Here is an 18,328-nt window from a genome sequence, read left to right on the forward strand (position 1 = left end):
AAACCAGGAGAAAAAGCCTGGATGACAGCCTAAAAGACTAAACTGAGGGTTCAAATGGCCGACGTAAGAACGTCAACTGTACGTCACGAAAACACCAGGAAGCGATAGTCAGTACGTGGCCTTTTCATCTTGGACCATACAACAGCAGCTTGCTTCATACAAAATGGTAGAATTACGCTTCTTTATCTTGTTTATATAATTTAAACTCTATTATCTGATGTTATGTGGTGTGTCTGTACACGTCACTCGCAATTTCATCAGCAAAGCAATGCGCTTTCTATGTGAAATTCTGCTTTGTCTGGCGAAAACGTTGGATATGCAGATAGCACAGGAACATTAGCTTCTCCTGTCATATTCACTGATTTAGCTGCTCTGTTATGACAAAATCAGATGGTTCTGTAACACTAATCAAATGCTGTACGCTAGACTCGGTACATTATAGTTGGAAGTAAAGCTGGAGTCGTGGAGGTGATGTGGTTTGTCTAACCTGCTTGTCTCTGTGTTGTGCAGGAACTCGAGGCAATGACCAGATACACCAGCCCGGTGAACCCGGCTGTGTTCCCCCACCTCACTGTAGTGCTGCTGGCCATCGGCATGTTCTTCACTGCCTGGTTCTTCGTGTATCCTTTTACTTCTTGTTCTACATACACAGCAATCTGTATATGTGGTTAATATGAAGGGGTCATACCAGAGACCATGAGGCTATAGCCAATGGTAAAATGTAACTACGTACATTTAATTAAGTACTAACTTTTACATGTCAGGTGCATTTTTGAGGTACTATACTTCTACTCCACTACATCTTGGAAGCCTATGTTGTACTTTTTATTTATTTGACAGCATTAGTTGCTTTGCAGATTCTGTTTATTAATACAAAATATAACTCAAATAATAAATTATTATGTATAATTTTGGATCAAGCTACCTGGCATTATATAAAGTAGCTGCAAATAGCCCAACCTTTACCAGCTGTAACATTAGTGATGCTTACACATTAAAGTATCACTAATTATAATCCAGTATATATTACTGGATTATAATTAGTGATGGGGCTGGATAAGTGCTGCCAATACTGGGGAGCTACAGTTCATTGAAGGTGATGGACTGGCAAAGCATATCTCCAGACCTAAACCCTATCGAGCATCTGTGGGGCATCCTCAAACGGAAGGTGGAGGAGCGCAAGGTCTCTAACATCCACCAGCTCCGTGATGTCGTCATGGAGGAGCGGAAGAGGACTCCAGTGGCAACCTGTGAAGCTCTGTTGAACTCCATGCCCAAATTTACACTTTTATAAATTTGACATTTATAAATTCGAATGCAGGACTTTAGCTCGTATTTTACACTGTAGAATTGCTACTTTTACTTAAGTAAATGGTCTGAGTACTTCTTTCACCACTGGCTACTGCAGAATAGCAACCTGCAGTAAGACCGTACAAGATTAAGTTAAGGATCATAACCATGCCTTTACATGTTGTAGTCCATCCACTTCAAGGAGGTTAGCTTTGCATTAATGCTGGACAAACATGCACCAAGAAGAAACACAAGCAGTCATATTCTCACACATATTTTAAACAAATTCCCAGGTTAGCTGTACTTAGTTGAAAGAGATTATTATTTATCATAATTTTACATCATAATGCAGTACATGCTGATAGACATAATTAAGCCATTGAATGGCACAATCATTAATTAAAATAAAAAACATACAAAATCCATAAATGGAACAAAGACAAAGTCGAAATTTAAGTGTAATATTTTCCGATGTTGCAAAAGTTTTGTAAGTAAAACTTGTGTTAAACGGGCACATTTTTCAATTATACTCATTTGATAATCAAAATGCAATTTTCACTATTTTTCCAACTTTGATTTTATGTAATGTCATTTCAAGAAAACAGGATGACTGTATACATTTTGATAAACCAGCACTGTGGATAATTGCATGTTGTACTTTTTATGAGCTAGTCCTTAACTTTGCGTCAGCTATGAGGTGACATCGACAAAATACACCAGGGACGTCTACAAAGAGCTGCTGATCTCCCTCGTAGCTTCCCTTTTCATGGGCTTCGGTGTGCTGTTCTTACTACTCTGGGTTGGCATCTACGTATGAATGTACGTTTAAAATCAAATATCTAACTTGTCTAATAGTTTTTATTTTTAATCACTGAAACTGTTTTGTATTGGTTAACTTTGTTTCCTCTCACTCTGCAGTTTTGGGTGACTGATTTAGAAGAATGACACATTCCAGTGTAACCAAGGACATCACACACAACACAAACTGGATTTAATTGGACTTCACTGACAATATTTTGGGATCATATGGACTCTGGTTTTCTTTTCACAAGTAAAGTGGATTTGTACAACCTTTGGTGTATTTCTTTGTTGACCCTGGTATTATCAATGCTTGCAATAATCCATGGATCTCATAATTCCATAGATTTTATATAACAAAGAATGTTAACATTTTTATTAAGATGAGATCTTAAATTCACTGCAACTTAACCAGTTGGGTGCTTGAGATTAGGTTATTTTGACACACTGAAGACTATTTATAGTGCGTTTCACTACTGGCGCCTAAAACCTCAATCCCTGATTAATCTTTGTGTTAAAAATAGAGCACTGTGTTTCACCTTGTCTCCAGGATAATACTGACTACCCTAGTGATGAAGGATTACACCTGGATTAGAGAAGGATTATTTATTAAAAACAGCAGGAACACGATTCAAAGATCCCCAAAGACAACTGGGTTCACATGAAAATTGGCTTATTAAAATTACATTAACAGCACATACTTCCATCTTCGCAGGGAATAACAACATTTCCAACAAAACTATCACAATATATTGTTCTACATGGTACATTATATACAGATCATGGGAGGCGATACCTGCATCTGTAACAGTTGTTCCCTAAACTTTCCTTTCTACCTTTCATTTAGCCTGCGACTCAAAATGATTTACAAAGGCCACATAGATTAACAGATCCAATCCTGATGAATACAATACTACACATACCATGGCTGGCTTACATGTTGCTGTAAACCATTTGGCCGGCTGCCTGCTTGGCTACAAAGAGCCAGTAAACAGAAACTGTGGTTGAGACTTCCCTTCGTTCTCTTGACCCGTTAGTGAATTCCATCAGTGTTCAACATCAGCTAATTGCTTTGTTCCGTTTAATAGTGTAATGCTTTCCAAGGGTCATTTGTAAGCTGATGATAATGCAGCTGTCCCTTCTTCACTGACGAGCTCTGGCGAAGGCGTCACGCAGCCACAGAGAGTCCTCATACAGCCTCGGGTCTCCCATAAACTCTGCTGTGCGTTTGTATAAGTAGTAATATAACACTGCCGCTGTTAACAGAAAGAAGTCTAGTTACTCAGTGACCAAAGGAAATAGTTTGTGGGATGGAAAACGTAACTCTAAATTAATCTGCAATTACCTGTTCTCTGGAAAACAAAAAGAGCTTGAAGACCATCCGTCCAAACAAAACGGTTTGACTTGAGCCATCTAAGGTTCTAGAAAAAAAGGAAATACTTATCAGGTATAGTTTGTATGAGTGAACATTGTGCTCACTTACTCTGATATAAGACATTTTATACATGGATGACATTGATTCCATCACTATGTCACTAAAGATACACATTCTAAAATGTGTCAGTTTTGATTTAGTGTTTGCACAGAGTTGACATGCAGGTGTCCGTGATGGTGTGACAAAGCGTACCAACACCCAGCAGTGGAAGCAGATGCTGAGGATCAGGTAAAGAACAGAGAATATCAGAAGTGCCCTGAATCTCTCCAGCAGCAGGGACAACAGGCCGACCTGGAACACGTAGGTGTTGAACATCATCAGCAGAATGATGATCACGTTGAACAAGATGGCAATGTCCTGGATGCTGTAGACACAGATTACACTGGTTTATTGCTGATAAACCGCAGTAGAGTGTAAGCAAAATACATGTGACGAGAGAAGGATACTGTGCAAAATGGGTACCTATCAGTTTTTTCAAAAAATCTATATAGACCCTGTATGGGTCGACGACTCACAAAAATTATGTTTCATTCACTGGCTTCGTTCACTGACCAGGCTGTGTTGTAATGGTTAAAACTCTACTGTTGAAGCCAAACTGCTTAATCAAGAAGATGACTTGTTCTCTCCAATGAAGGCACAGTGCTGTTTTTTAACAGTTGCTAGACAGACTGGCTATTTAATAAAGACTAACCACTGATTAAATTTAGTAACCTCTAAACTAAGTGCAAATACTTCCTGTGAATAAAGTAAAATTACTTATAAGCATCTGATTAATGTAAATCTGTAGCAACTGCTGGGATCAGTTCATTAATCATCAATTACTTACTTCTATTTTCAGCCTTAAACATATGTACCGGTGGATATAGTCCATCTCTCTCAAATGAGAGCCACAAATATTATCATTTCTTTATTGATTAATCTCTTGGATCAAGTGGTTGGTCAATTAATTTATAAAATATGAATAATGATAAAAATACTACAATTTATAATTATATGACAAACAATAATGATATGAAGAGGACAAAGCAAGTCTGCACATGTTTGAAGATGCAAACAGAACAGTGTTAGTTTAGTCAGGTAGTTTTACTTGATAACCAACAATCAACAATCATTTCAGCATGTAGTTAAGTGAGTGACTTACATGAATAGCACTAGTTGGATGACAGGCGCACCTCTCAGGAGTTCACTGAAGGAGTTGACAAAGAGGTCATAGGCCAACAGTGTCAGCTGGATCAGCAACACCAATGAGTAGTTACCAGTGTGGAGCATCTTCAGGGGCTGATCATGCAAACCACCGAGCTTCAGTCTACAGTCCCTCCAGCCTCCTTGCCTGTAAGTTAGCTGTTTTTCTTTAGACTTCCAAAATTATTTGTCTGTTTGGTGTAGATTCACTTCACCTCCTACATACTAAAGTATAAAAGTAAACAGCAGAGGTCACACAACTTGCCAATCTACATAGTCATTAACTGGTGATTTCCCTTTAAATGTTCTACTGCTTTAGGAGAACTTCACTCTGGGTTGTCCCTTTGTTCGGGAATATGCTGTTTGTTGTCCTCAGGGGTGAAAGTATCTTGGTGATGATTGCAGCAGGAAGTCCGACATTTCAGTTTAGATGTTTGAGATCTTTTCGTATTCCGCATGTTGACATCTCTGATGTGGAAAGTCTCCCGTCAGCTGCATGTCCTGCGAAGACGAACAAAAAAACTGTGAAACAACAGAGACGCCGATTTTTTCCCCACATCCCAGTAACTCATATATTGTCCCTCTACCCATCTCCGGTGCAGTAGACGACGGTGGTTGTAACTTGTCGTCTGTGGGGCAGACAGCTAAATTAGCAGTAAAACCAAACATGTAAATTAAGCTTCACATGATTAGGCTGTTACACAGGCGATCGTGGAAGGGTCAAGTCTGGGATTACAGATTAATTTAACCTACCAGTTACGCGGAAACCACCATCTCTTCTTTTGTTGCTCTGGTGATAGCCTACACTCTCTTACTTTCTTTTACGCATCTAATCCATCTATGACGGTAGCCTAGTGTTATTTAGTCCTGTCTGAAGATAATCTGGGAGACGGGTAATAGAGTTACGACAGACTGTTTCACAATCTTTTTTCCACATCAAATCACTATGATGGCACTGGCACAGCTCAGATTTTAATTTAGAGAAACACCCTCCAGACACGTTTGCTATGTGAACCATCATAACGTTGTTTGATTCTGTTGTATAAGTAGGCTTCACAAAAACCAACAGCTACGTACCAGAAACAAACGTGTGAAGAATGAAAATAAGTCACCCGGTGCCAAGAAGAACCACTACATAACTCACATTCCTCCTTTTATCGCCAAACAATGCTGCCCAGTTGCAGCGTCCACTGCTGCTTTTCAGCGGTAACGTATGTATTTCCGTAAAGTCCATGGTAACGCTACATTAATACCGTAATTACGGGTTTAGAGGTTATCGGAAATCACAAGAAAATAATGTTTGTCATAACCATAGACTGTATATAACATTAAAAAAAACAAAAAACTACGGAAAACCACGACAATGTACAGATTTAGAGAATATAACCTGGCCATCGAGACAGGCCGATATGGTCACTTTGTACATCACAGGAAACAGCAAATGTGAAAAATACAAAGATCTAAGAGAAAACTACTTCCCCCCAATTAATGAAACCTATCCCGAATTTGAGACCAAAAATAATATAGGAAACATCCATAACTACAAGGTGAAACACAAAGATGTGAAATAATTGCAGCTAATACACTTGCATGCCATAACCTGAGGACAACCAGAAGAAAACAAATTTAAAACCATCAAAGCGTTTTTCGTGCCAATAAAGCCATTTTGAAATAAATTTTAAAAAGAGATGTTGTGGTATGGTTGCAGTGACTGTTATTTCCTAAATGTTACTAAAATGAGCTGCTGTGTGGAAGTGAAAACAAATAACATTTTGGTGGGAAAGGTGGGAGCATTAAATTCGTCGGGTATTACGGTATACGTAGCTTGCACGCGGTCCTTACTGCCACCCTGCGGCTAAACTCACTGAACTACCCCGAGGTGGTCAAAGGTAGTGCACACCTGCGTCAAGTTCGCAGTAGGTGAGTAGTCAAAGTGTCTACAACTTCGTTGAATCCATTTAAAATACAGTAATGTAAGTAATTTACCAATTTTAAGACAGCGTTTATGTTTACTTTCTCGCTGCTGTGTTAACTTTGCATTAACAACCGAGAAACTGTTGTGCGGGGGTCTTTGCTTCTTTAATAATTCATGTATGTTACATTACTTAATTCTCTTGGTTTGGGTTACCTCGGCTGGCATCATTGCTACAAACATTGGACGCATATGAGCCATTTCATTTGCTTCGTTTGTAGGCTACGAGCTGTGTTTCAGTCAAACGCTAATCTGCATTTCCATGCTGTCAGTTTAACTTGCTGTTTTATAATGAGAGCTGGTACAGTGCTTTCTAGAAACACGTTCTTAACCCACATAGTCGGACTCAGTATGGACTTTTAAGTTGACATGTATCACAGAAAGTGCAAGATCTTTTTTGACAGTTTTGTAGCCTGGAATAACGTTACGTTGTAAACGCTGTAATTACGTGAAGTTACTTTCAGCTCTATCTTGCACCGCACACCGACCTTGCTAAACAGTGTGTTAGGCGTGTTAATTTATTTGACCTTTGGCGTGACTGCTGGCTTATTGGCATGCACGATCCTTAACATATAAGTCTCTTATCTGAGATCCCAGAGTATCTCCTATGCTATAAGTAAGATTTAAAGGCTTCATAGATCATCAGCAAGATGCTTTACTAGCCATTATGAGTCATACTTTTAGGTATTGGTTTAATTCCCTAGATAGCATGAGTGAAGAGATAGGATGGAGGGGCAATATTTCAATTCAGTGTGCTCCTTAGCCTGTTGACCTGTACACATATCTTTCTTCTGCATTTTGAAACATTTCTAATTCTATTTAAATGATAATTTGATTTATGCTGATATGTTCTTCTTGTGTAATAGAACTGTCATCTAACATGAAGACTGATTATGTGTGATGCTTGTCATGCTCTGTCATAAATCACTGTTTTATGGATGTTCATGGAGGTCCTGAGGCATGTTTTCCCCTGTAGTTCTTAAGAGTAAAATTAGTTGTGCAATTGTGGTTTTTCTGACAATGCAAAAAACTGCAAATGTTGTATTTGCATCTCCTCTCCCCCGGCTATCTGCCCTCCCCTTCAAGTACACAGTAACCCTTCTCACATGACACCATCCTGTTTTTTACCCTCTGCACATCCTGGTGCACATTCATGCAGTAGCAGCATCACATTTATTTACATTGTCCTCACCTAAATAAATAGCGAGGACAGCTGGTTGTGCTGCATGAAGCTAATAATTTTTGTGGATAGAAATCTATAAAATAACATGCTGTCATTCTGGATACCTCAAACAGTTATAAAATCTTATTGAGTGTAGACATGTCTGACACCAGATTACAGCAGCTGTAGATAAAGTGTGCAGTCACAGCTTGCTAAGTTTGTTCTGCACTTCATGTTTGACAAGGGAGGACCTGTAAGGCCAGATTCTCACAATGGCTTGCAGCGAGAGAACGTCCAGAGTGTCTTTTAATTAATTCTGGTTCATCGAGAGTAAAAGTGAATGTCTCTGAGTATGCCTCAGACTGTTGAAATACTGAAGGACTTATCATTAGGGCTGCAACTATAATTATTTTTTCAATCAATATCTATTCGAACAAATTCTTGTCAGAAAACAGTGAAAATAAAGCCCATCACAACCTTCCAGAGTCTAAGGTGACAACCTTAAATCTTGTTTTGTTTGAACAAAAGTAGAAAAACCCAAAGACATTCAATTATTTTTATTTAATATATGTGACAAAGAAAAGCAGGAAATCCTCTCTTTTGAGAAGCTGGAACTACCAAATGGTTGCATTTTTTCACTTAATTCGGGTGACTAAATTAGTGAATAAATACCTGAAATAAGGGATTATCAAAATTGTTGCAGATTATTTTGCGGTCTGTTGACTTATCAATTAATTGATAAATCTCTGTAGCTCTACTTCTTATGACCCCCAGACAAATAAAGTGAATAAGTAAATACCAAATGACAAACTAAGAGGTCAACAAGTATATAGTAATACATGAAACACACACCAACACCATACCCGTTTTCCTCTGCAGTGATGTCTAAGTGGCTGAATGATGGCGAAGTGCTGGTGGCTCAAGGCAGTGGTGAGGCAGTACCAGTGAGCCCCAGACCGCGGGGCCTACCAGCTGGGAGCCCCATGCCAGGCCGAGGACGCAGACCGCTGGCTTCACCTAGCGGCAGAGAGGCGGTGCCAGGAAGCCCGCAGGCAGAGACCATGGCCAAGGAGCTGTTTGTGCTGTGTGACAAAGAGGGGAAAGGTTTCATCACAAAGCGGGATATGCAGGTGAGCAGCTGTTGTGGTTAGAAGGAAAAAATTCAGGCCGATTCTAGAGTCTTGAAATTTCCATCTCCTTGCGGTCAGAGGCTACAAGGGGAGTTGCCGCTTTCCCCTGAACAGCTGGAGACAGTGTTTGAGAGTCTGGACCGACAGAGCAATGGATTCCTCACTCCTGCTGAGTTCAACAAAGGACTTGGTGAGTGACGTTATGGGTAACGTTACTGTGCGTCCATAAAAAAGAAGTCATCCACAATCCTCTCTGGTGTAGGTGATTTGGTGGGGCTGGAGGACACAACTGAGATGGGTGAAGACGAATCAGAAGAAGACGAGGTGGACTCGTCCCAGGACCCCGCTGCAGTCAGATTTGCAAACATACTAATGGAGCTGGGTGCTGACAAACTCTTCAACGAGTAAGATCACTATCACAGACTTATTTCCATTGAGTCCCATCAAGACTGTACGCTGAGATTTCCCCTTGACTTCTACAGTAGAATGTGTAGTACCAGCTGCACTCAGTTGCCAGTTTATTAAGTACACTTAGCTAAACCCAATGCAGCCCAATACAGTGGTGTTATGTTATTTAGCCCACCTTCATCAATATAAATGGGGTAAAGTTGAATAAACAGCTCCCTAAAGCAGTTTATATAAAAACAGAACATTATAACCTTCATGTAGGTAGAATTCATTACAGGACTATTAGACTGCAATTGTTTTAGTTAGGTGTACTAAACTGACAACTTAATGTAGATCTTCAAATATTAGCTCAAGGGGGACCATGTCTTCCTAAAATCTCAGAAACTGTTTTAAATAGTACTTATAATTGAACTACTGGGATTGTATCCATTTAGCACACATATGAATCATTCAAGTGTTCCTTGCTATATAGCAGTATTTGCATACTGTATTTATGTCACGGTTAGTCTTGTGTGTAAACAGGTTGAGGACCCAAACGCAAGACACAGGAGCAGAGCAGTTTCAGTTCTATGATTTATTAACTAAAGGAGAGCACACTTACAGAGAAGAGTGGCCAAACATATCCATAAGGAAACAAAATCCAGAAAGGGCAAAAGTACAGCAAAGATCCAGGAACAAAAACAGGGAAGTTTTCAGGCAGGGTTATAGACTGGGTCCCCATTTCAGAAAGCGGGATTAGATTTCTGAGTATGTTAAGCCTGAGATGAGGGAAACTGGGTTTTTGTGTTTCAGAGATCGAGATCAGATAAACCCTAAATCAGTAACTCTGGCAACTGATGTTGTGAACCTAACATCCTCAGTAGGACGTTTACTTCAACATATCTTGAGTTTCTCTTTGACTCCTCCCCTCCTGTGGCATCTGAAGCAGCTGCCTGACACACCGCTTAATTTCCCCATTCATACTGTTGATTACAAAGCACATACAGATCGCATATCATTTGCAGAAGTTAAAAAAATAAAGTCAAAATCATAGTTAGATATTAGTACATTACCCAAACATGGTCTTCAACATGACCACTTTTAAACACAAACACAGACAGATTCAGACCAGGATCGTGGCAATTTACTTGACCTGAAGGATAGTCAAATGTTGTGTTGACATGTACGGCAGGTTTTGAATGAAAGAATATATAATAATTAAATACTACACACAAGATGCATTTTCTCTACTGTACGCGGTAGGAAAAAAAAGAGAAACTAGAGCAATTTGGGGAAAATATATATAGTTACGAACAACAGTATGGTATCCTGGCAGTTCCATATGAAAATATTAAAATGTTCAGTGATTTTATTTTAGCGATCTCTGCTACTTTGATTCCACTTTGTTAATGATCTTACAAGTATTTTGTTGTAAAATAATATATTTACATATTCTCCTCTCTTTAACAAAATGTTTCTTGAGCAAACAATAGATATCTTATAGGAATCTGCTGGTCACAATAAAGATGCTTGATGCACCTACTGTATATATAATTTAAACATTGGACCTTTTTGTAATATAAGTGAGTGATGTTGTGCTGTTAAGGTCAGATCTCAGTCACTTTAACAATTGAATGGTTAAACGGCTACATATTGCGCTTTAATCCAAAGCACTTTATATTCATTTTATATTCGTAAATGTAAAAGCGCTGGCCAACCATCAGGAGCAATTTGTCGGTTTCTTACCCAAGGACACTTCGACATCTGACCTGTGGTCAGAGGACAACCCGCTCTATCTCCTAACAGTTGCGTGTTGTGTTTCAGTCAGCAGATGTTCTGTTCTCTGTGGTGTGAACTCCAGAGAGAAAGACCAGAGCTGCTGAGCATCCTGGAAGGTGTCCTGATCCACGCAGTGTCCCATTTACAGGACTCCATCAGAGAGAGAGATAGTCTAGAACAAGCTCTACGCAGGTCCCAACTTCCGCCCACCGTCCTCTGCATACAATATACATTAATTATGCCCTTTTGAGTTTTCTAAAATCATTGAACTTTTTTTCTGTTTTAGACGGGAGAGCGAACATGATCAGGTTGTTCGGTCCATATATGAAGAAATGGAAGGCCAAATCCGAGAGGAGAGAGAGAAACATCTGGCTCAGGTACAGACATGTGCTATTTAGTCCAGCTTTTGTGCCATTTAACCAAAGTGATCATTAAAACAGCTTTTAATGAATTTATTGTGAAATCAAGGACAGCATTAGACAGAAGCAGAGAGGGCAGCGACTTGAGGAGCAGCTGAAGATGCGGGAGCAAGAGTTGGACAATACACTGGCAAAACAGAAAGAGGTAGGCGTGCAAATAGTTATAATGTCATATTTGAAGAGTGGGAAAAGTTGAGGTTTAAGGAATGAATCAGCAGGACCTGTCTTTGTCCTAAGCTGGAAACCAGAATCCGGCAGCTGAGCTGTGAACAGGCAAACATCAAGCAGCAGAACCAGAAGCTACGGAGCCTCAACATCCAGTTACAGGAGCAGGTGGAGAGCAGCAGAGAGCAGCTGCAGGCTGCTCTGGGCCAGCTCAGCCTGTTGCAGATCAGCGCTGCTCAGGAACAAGTGGCCAGACAGACGTGAGTTATTCACAGCACAGATAGCTACATACTGTAAAGGTCCCAACTGTTATATCAGAAATTGAAAACACTGTGTGTCCTGGAAGTATGACTGAAACATTTTTCTAGTAATAGTAAATTTGATTACAAAGTGCGTGAGTGCAGTGGTGTAAAAAAAAAAAAGAAACCCAACACATGGGAGTCATATGATCTCTCTTTTCAGTTCCAATCAAACTAGATGCAGACTGTTAAGAGACCAAGACTAGAAAAACAGAAACATGTATAACTTTTCTATGTCAAACAAGTTTAAAAATACCCAAATGTGGAGAAAATAAGATTTCCATAAGCAATCAATTTTAGTAGCAAGTTTAGTAGCTTAATAGTTTTCTCAGTTGTGAGTAAAAATTACTCATATGTCCCTGGCAGCTGACCTGATCAGATATCCAAGAATACCAGGAGTTTATTAAAGGAAAAGACCGGCTTAATTCTGTATTTTCAATAGGCCAACTATGTGTTTGTCTGTCTCTCAATACTTTCCGACGTCCCTACCCTGTCTCAAAGGCACATTTGTCTCTACTGAAGACATACATCTTTCAAAATTTTTTTATATAACCATTTTAAAAAGTTACAGATTACATGTACATTTTGCAAATGTTACTCAGACAGAAGTAAATAGTGTTTTTTGAGGGGGGGACTATTTTCTGTCTCACATTTGTGTTATTGATAGTATATTAAGTTATTTCAGGCTTTTGATAATACTTAGAAGGATCAATTAGTTGTTGGTTTTCGTTGCTTTTCTTGGAATTTGTTGACAATAACCAAAAATATTTAATATCTCATGAATCATTCTTTAACAACCTTTTGTTTGCGTGACAATAGAAATGTGATGAAGGTGTCAAGGAACATGCAGAAAGAGAAAGATAGTCTCTTGAGACAACTGGAACTATTGAGGTACGTCTAAACAGCTGCTGTTTAAATCAAACATTATTTTGTTGAGAAAACTTTAGGTTAAACATACCTGTGCAGCGATGATGTGTTTTTTCATACAGCTCACCCAATCACCGCTGTAAACATGAATCAGCTGATCTAAATGATTTTCTCTCTTTGTGTCAGGGATATGAACAAGAGGCTGCGGGACGAGAAAGATGCCCAACAGTCTAAGAGGGTTAGTCACAGACCCACTGTCCTTCCTCCTCTGCCATTAACTTATTACCTTAGTGAAGACCTTTGTACCCCATGGACACAGCAGATTTATCCGACCTAAGCTAAGTCTTGGCGGGATGGCATCACGCTTTATTCCATCCTCTGGACAATGATTATTTATATGAGCAGCTGTTTGTTATTGTTTGGTTATTGATTGAACTTAATGTCACTGACATTACTCCTGACTTTTGCAATGTCAGCAATGCCTTTCTTTTCTCTTGTAGATGTGGTCAGTGAAGTGAAAAGACATTTATTCTGTCCTGTGTCAACTTGAAAGAAAGATTGTTTTACATGTTTATTAATGTACATAGCACTATTTATGCAGAAAAACAAAAGTTTGTCAGTATTTAACAAACTAATAAAGCCCTTTATTTATCACCATCTATTCCAAAAGATGTGCTTCTCTTGTAACAGGTTCCCCTTAATCCCATCAACTTTCTTTAGAAAATCTTTTTTTTTTTTATTTGAACTTCTAAGAGTCACTCTTGATCAACTTTCTGAACAAACAAGTGACAAAGAATACAACATATTAATTCAAGAAACCATATTGACCAATAACACAATGAACACCTGTTGGTTATTTCTTGTAATTTTGTCATTTATAATCAAATAAGTGTATTGCTGATTATGACGTTAAACTTCTTTGCAGTAGAATAAATTTCACTATTGGACTGAATTCTTGTTTTATAAATGTACATATCAAATAATCTGTATGTGAAACAATTATTGTTTCTACAGAGAAGAACGTGTTCTTGGAAATTTACTATAGCACCCATATATTTTTTCTATAAAACCTTATATTATAAACATCTTAATGCTACTAATTTCTTCTGCCTCACTTTCCACAAACACCTTTTTTAGAATCCACATGTCACAAAGACTTTGCAGAAGAAAGGGTCAGTCATAGGTAACTACTTCCTGCAAGACAATCCATTGAAAAGGTTTGTATGACTAACTGCACCTGAAGTCACATTTATCATCTTTGCAGTAATGGGAGGCAGATTGCAGCTAATTTTGTGTATTCATTAATTCTGAAGACAGCTGAGCTCATCCAATGTATTGGAGCAGGACAAAGACAGAGAGATGACAAATTCATCCAAGAGACACCAACCATCATGTAGAGTCAGGTGTGAAAAACAGATGCAAACTCAGGTAGGGAACATACTAAATCTATAAATACATAAAATCCCAAATACATTCATTTTTTTTAACACTTGCAGCAGCTAGAGACCTATAATGCAGATAATATTCTCAGGCTTTTGTATTCTGCGCAGCTATGATGGAGAACAGATTTGCATGAGCCTTTGGCTAAAACGTGCATGAGCTTTTGGCTAAAACGTGCATCCTCTTAAAGAAAAAAAGACGTGACACTGATATCAAAATGGTAAGTTTGGTCCCTTTACCTGAATTTTAGAGCAAAATTGTCAGTCCTCAGCGGGTGTTCAAGGTGGTATTCCTGGGTAACTCAGGGGTGGGTAAGACCTCCTTCATCCAGCACTACTGCATGGGACACTTCTACAGTAAAATGAGTGCTACTGTCGGTAAGCTTTTCTTTTATTATCACTCTCACAATGATTAACGTGCACTTCAGTGTACAAGTGCTGGTCATATAATTAGAATATCATCAAAAAGTTGATTTATTTCAGTAATTCCATTCAAAAAGTGAAACTTGTATAATGTATTCATTCATTCCACACAGACTGATGTATTTGAAGTGTTCATTCCTTTTAATTTTGATGATTATAACTGACAACTAATGAAAACCCCAAAATCAGTATCTCAGAAAAAGAATATTGTGAAAAGGTTCAATATTGAATACACCTGGTGCCACACACTAATCAGCCAATTAACTCAAAACCTGCAAAGGCCTTTAAATGGTCTCTCAGTCTAATTCTGTAGGCTACACAATCATGGGGAAGACTGCTGACTTGACAGCTGTCCAAAAGATGACCATTGACACCTTGCAAAAGGAGGGCAAAACACAAAAGGTCATTGCTAAAGAGGCTGGCTGTTCACAGAGCTCTGTGTCCAGCACATTAATAGAGAGGCGAAGAGAAGGAAAAGATGTGGTAGAAAAAAGTGTACAAGCACAAGGGGATAACCACACCCTGGAGAGGATTGTGAAACAAAACCCATTCAAAAATGTGGGGGAGATTCACACAGAGTGGACTGCAGCTGGAGTCAGTGCTTCAAGAACCACCACGCACAGACGTATGCAAGACATGGGTTTCAGCTGTCGCATTCCTTGTGTCAAGTCACTCTTGAACAAGACACAGCGTCAGAAGCGTCTCGTCTGGGCTAAAGACAAAAAGGGCTGGACTGCTGCTGAGTGGTCCAAAGTTATGTTCTCTGATGAAAGTAAATTTTGCATTTCCTTTGGAAATCAAGGTCCCAGAGTCTGGAGGAAGAGAGGAGAGGCACAGACTCAACGTTGCTTGAAGTCCAGTGTAAAGTTTCCACAGTCAGTGATGGTTTGGGGTGCCATGTCATCTGCTGGTGTTGGTCCACTGTGTTTTCTGAGGTCCAAGGTCAACGCAGCCGTCTACCAGGAAGTTTTAAAGCACTTCATGCTTCCTGCTGCTGACCAACTTTATGGAGATGCAGATTTCATTTTCCAACAGAACTTGGCACCTGCACACAGTGCCAAAGCTACCAGTATCTGGTTTAAGGACCATGGTATCCCTGTTCTTAATTGGCCAGCAAACTCGCCTGACCTTAACCCTATAGAAAATCTATGGGGTATTGTGAAGAGGAAGATGCGATACGCCCGACCCAACAATGCAGAAGAGCTGAAGGCCACTATCAGAGCAACCTGGGCTCTCATAACACCTGAGCAGTACCACAGACTGATCGACTCCATGCCACGCCGCATTGCTGCAGTAATTCAGGCAAAAGGAGCCCCAACTAAGTATTGAGTGCTGTACATGCTCATACTTTTCAGTTGGCCAACATTTCTAAAAATCCTTTTTTTTTTTTTTTTGTATTGGTCTTAAGTAATATTCTAATTTTCAGAGATACTGAATTTGGGATTTTCATTAGTTGTCAGTTTTAATCATCACAATTAAATTAAATAAACATTTGAAATGTATCAGTCTGTGTGTAATGAATGAATATAACATCCAAGTTTCACTTTTTGAATGGAATTACTGAAATAAATCAACTTTTTGATTATATTGTAATTATATGACCAGCACCTGTATATGTAAGGAAAGTATGAAAGCATGGGTCCCCTGTTGCTTCTAGGTATAGACTTTCAGATGAAGACTTTAACTCTGGGCTCCGCCACCATCATCCTGCAGCTCTGGGACACTGCAGGACAGGAGAGGTCAGATGCAACACAGCTTTACACTCAGTTTAGCGTTTTGTGGGCATCATTCATTTCTCATTCCTTTCACCAATGTCTGCTCAGGTTCCACAGCATCACTGAGCAGTACTTTCGCAAAGCTGACGGTATCCTTGTGATGTACGACGTAACTTGCTCCCCCTCCTTCACCTCTGTGCGAGGATGGATGGACTCTGTGAAGGTGAGCAGGTGGAGAAGTCATGGGTGGTTTGATGTAAAAACATGTAAATCAGTTTGTCCCAAATTTGAATACACATCCAGGTAATTGACAGTACAGAGTAAAATTAATCTCTATAGACACTATGTTAATGATAAATCTTTAATATTTCTTTTCGTTTTGGGTTTTGTTTTCCTTCTGATGTTTATGTAGATAATGAAATATCTTTCCTCACCATTGATGATTTTTGCCTTAGTTCTCAACACTGATAAGAGTGTGTATTGTAACCTGTCTGTCCCAGGAAAAGATGTGTGACGGTGCTGTGCTGATGCTGCTGGCGAACAAGCTGGACCTGGCAGACAGTCACAGCAGAAAAGTGACAACAGTCGAGGGGCAGAGACTAGCAGAGGTGAGGCACATTTGAATAGTCAAACTAGTTTCTGCTGTGATTTACTCATAGTGCCACTGCTAAGGAAGGAACATTATAATTACCTTTCAGATAAATTAAATGTTTGTTGTTTTACTTCTTGGTTTATACAGCAGCACCAAGCTTTGTTTTACGAGTGCAGCGCCAAAACTGGATGTAACGTGAATGAGCTGATGACTGATCTTGCTGGGTATGGCTTCTTATTTCTTTGCTGTATGTTCGTCACATCATCTATATACTGCAAAATGTTTGGATCTGTTGTTTTGGCATTTTGTTGGTACACTTAATTGGTCACTGTGTTTTTCACTGCAGCCAAAATACACTCAGTTACCAGTTTTTAGGTATACAGTCTAATACAGCAGCCATGTAAAAATCCTACTGTTATGTGATTGGAGTGTTGTAACCAAAAGACATTCTGTTTTACAGTGACACAAAACTGAGAAAAGTATCAAATCATCCCATTTAAGAAGCCTGAACTCACATTTGGCATTCTTGCTTGATAATTTACTTAAATGATTAATCATTTCCAAAATTGTTGCGGAGTCAACTCATCAACTAAATGTTTGAGCACTGTTTCTCATATTCAGTCTCCTATCATTGATGTAAAAGGGATGTACCTGACAAACTGGCATGTACGAATGTAGTTCATGTCATTTAGTTATTGTCATAAACCTGAGATGAAGCAAGGCAGCTGGATCAGCGGTGTAGGTCATTTTTGTTCTTGAATGTCGTGGTTTCTGCTGCACAATGATTTAATACTTTTCTTCATCTTAGGATGTTAGTGTCCCAGCATGATCGACAATGTGAAGATGCACTTTTACTGACCGAGGACACTGCTAAAAGAGGCTGCTGTACATAGTGAGAAGAGGAAAGGAAATTCCCATTTGTCCACACTATGCTTGCGTTAACATTTGTCTTTGTTGGGACAGTTAGATGGAGTAATGGGGAATGTTGAATCCCACACTGATAAAAGAGTGTTGCTCATGTCCTGAGGGCATCATCATCCCAGTGACCATCATCACAAAATGACAAAAACAGTGCCATTTTTTTTTCTCTGAACAAGTTTGCTGAACAGTATCTGTAATGTTATGTATCTTTATAATCCATCCAATAAATTATATTATAATTATTATTTTTGATGACTTCTTTGTTGTCATAGTATTTTTCAAATCTTACAAGAAGAATTGTTTTAGTGCCAATAGAGCTCATATGCGTGAGGAACCAGCTGGGGGCAGTCATG

General features: G+C 39.1%; 3 protein-coding genes across 6 annotated transcripts; 2 read left to right on the forward strand and 1 right to left on the reverse strand.

Moving 5' to 3' along the window:
* The first annotated feature begins 33 nt into the window (after positions 1 to 33).
* Positions 34 to 2,362, forward strand: tmem258 (transmembrane protein 258). Its single transcript, XM_038706480.1, has 4 exons — positions 34 to 166; positions 511 to 620; positions 1,981 to 2,109; positions 2,209 to 2,362. The coding sequence occupies exons 1-3, from the start codon at positions 164 to 166 to the stop codon at positions 2,105 to 2,107; spliced, it is 240 nt and encodes a 79-aa protein (XP_038562408.1). The 5' UTR covers positions 34 to 163; the 3' UTR covers positions 2,108 to 2,109; positions 2,209 to 2,362.
* Positions 2,363 to 2,679: 317 nt separating this feature from the next.
* tmem138 (transmembrane protein 138) lies at positions 2,680 to 5,938 on the reverse strand. Of its 3 annotated transcripts, none has more exons than XM_038706477.1 (5): positions 5,850 to 5,938; positions 4,665 to 5,206; positions 3,716 to 3,887; positions 3,434 to 3,509; positions 2,680 to 3,344 (listed from the first exon to the last, which is right to left on the reverse strand). In XM_038706477.1, the coding sequence occupies exons 2-5, from the start codon at positions 4,790 to 4,792 to the stop codon at positions 3,232 to 3,234; spliced, it is 489 nt and encodes a 162-aa protein (XP_038562405.1). In that variant the 5' UTR covers positions 4,793 to 5,206; positions 5,850 to 5,938; the 3' UTR covers positions 2,680 to 3,231. The 3 variants fall into 3 exon arrangements, with proteins under 3 accessions (XP_038562405.1, XP_038562404.1, XP_038562406.1); XM_038706476.1 differs by having other exon boundaries at positions 5,783 to 5,928; XM_038706478.1 differs by lacking the exon at positions 5,850 to 5,938 and adding an exon at positions 5,459 to 5,671.
* A 617-nt stretch (positions 5,939 to 6,555) lies between these two features.
* cracr2b (calcium release activated channel regulator 2B) lies at positions 6,556 to 18,220 on the forward strand. Of its 2 annotated transcripts, none has more exons than XM_038706448.1 (18): positions 6,556 to 6,625; positions 8,719 to 8,969; positions 9,048 to 9,159; positions 9,232 to 9,373; positions 11,181 to 11,327; positions 11,422 to 11,512; positions 11,604 to 11,699; positions 11,792 to 11,979; positions 12,838 to 12,909; positions 13,072 to 13,123; positions 14,023 to 14,102; positions 14,199 to 14,313; positions 14,576 to 14,702; positions 16,405 to 16,486; positions 16,571 to 16,685; positions 16,963 to 17,070; positions 17,202 to 17,278; positions 17,863 to 18,220. In XM_038706448.1, the coding sequence occupies exons 2-18, from the start codon at positions 8,721 to 8,723 to the stop codon at positions 17,945 to 17,947; spliced, it is 1,938 nt and encodes a 645-aa protein (XP_038562376.1). In that variant the 5' UTR covers positions 6,556 to 6,625; positions 8,719 to 8,720; the 3' UTR covers positions 17,948 to 18,220. The 2 variants fall into 2 exon arrangements, with proteins under 2 accessions (XP_038562376.1, XP_038562375.1); XM_038706447.1 differs by having other exon boundaries at positions 6,613 to 6,678.
* The last annotated feature ends 108 nt before the right edge of the window (positions 18,221 to 18,328 follow it).

The sequence above is a fragment of the Micropterus salmoides genome, unplaced genomic scaffold, assembly GCF_014851395.1.
Source record: "Micropterus salmoides isolate LMB-PRFRI ecotype aquatic unplaced genomic scaffold, ASM1485139v1 Ms_hic_scaffold_8, whole genome shotgun sequence".
Classification (NCBI taxonomy): Eukaryota; Metazoa; Chordata; class Actinopteri; order Centrarchiformes; family Centrarchidae; genus Micropterus; species Micropterus salmoides.

Coding starts and splice junctions, on each gene's coding strand:
- cracr2b (XM_038706448.1), top strand. CDS start 8,721: ATGTCTAAGTGGCTGAATGATGGCGAAGTGCTGGTGGCTCAAGGCAGT. Junction 17,071..17,201: donor AGGGGCAGAGACTAGCAGAG/GTGAGGCACATT, acceptor TGGTTTATACAG/CAGCACCAAGCTTTGTTTTA. Junction 17,279..17,862: donor CTGATGACTGATCTTGCTGG/GTATGGCTTCTT, acceptor TCTTCATCTTAG/GATGTTAGTGTCCCAGCATG.
- tmem138 (XM_038706477.1), bottom strand. CDS start 4,792: ATGCTCCACACTGGTAACTACTCATTGGTGTTGCTGATCCAGCTGACA. Junction 3,888..4,664: donor ATCCAACTAGTGCTATTCAT/GTAAGTCACTCA, acceptor CTGTGTCTACAG/CATCCAGGACATTGCCATCT. Junction 3,345..3,433: donor TTTTGTTTTCCAGAGAACAG/GTAATTGCAGAT, acceptor TTCTGTTAACAG/CGGCAGTGTTATATTACTAC.
- tmem258 (XM_038706480.1), top strand. Junction 621..1,980: donor TTCACTGCCTGGTTCTTCGT/GTATCCTTTTAC, acceptor ACTTTGCGTCAG/CTATGAGGTGACATCGACAA.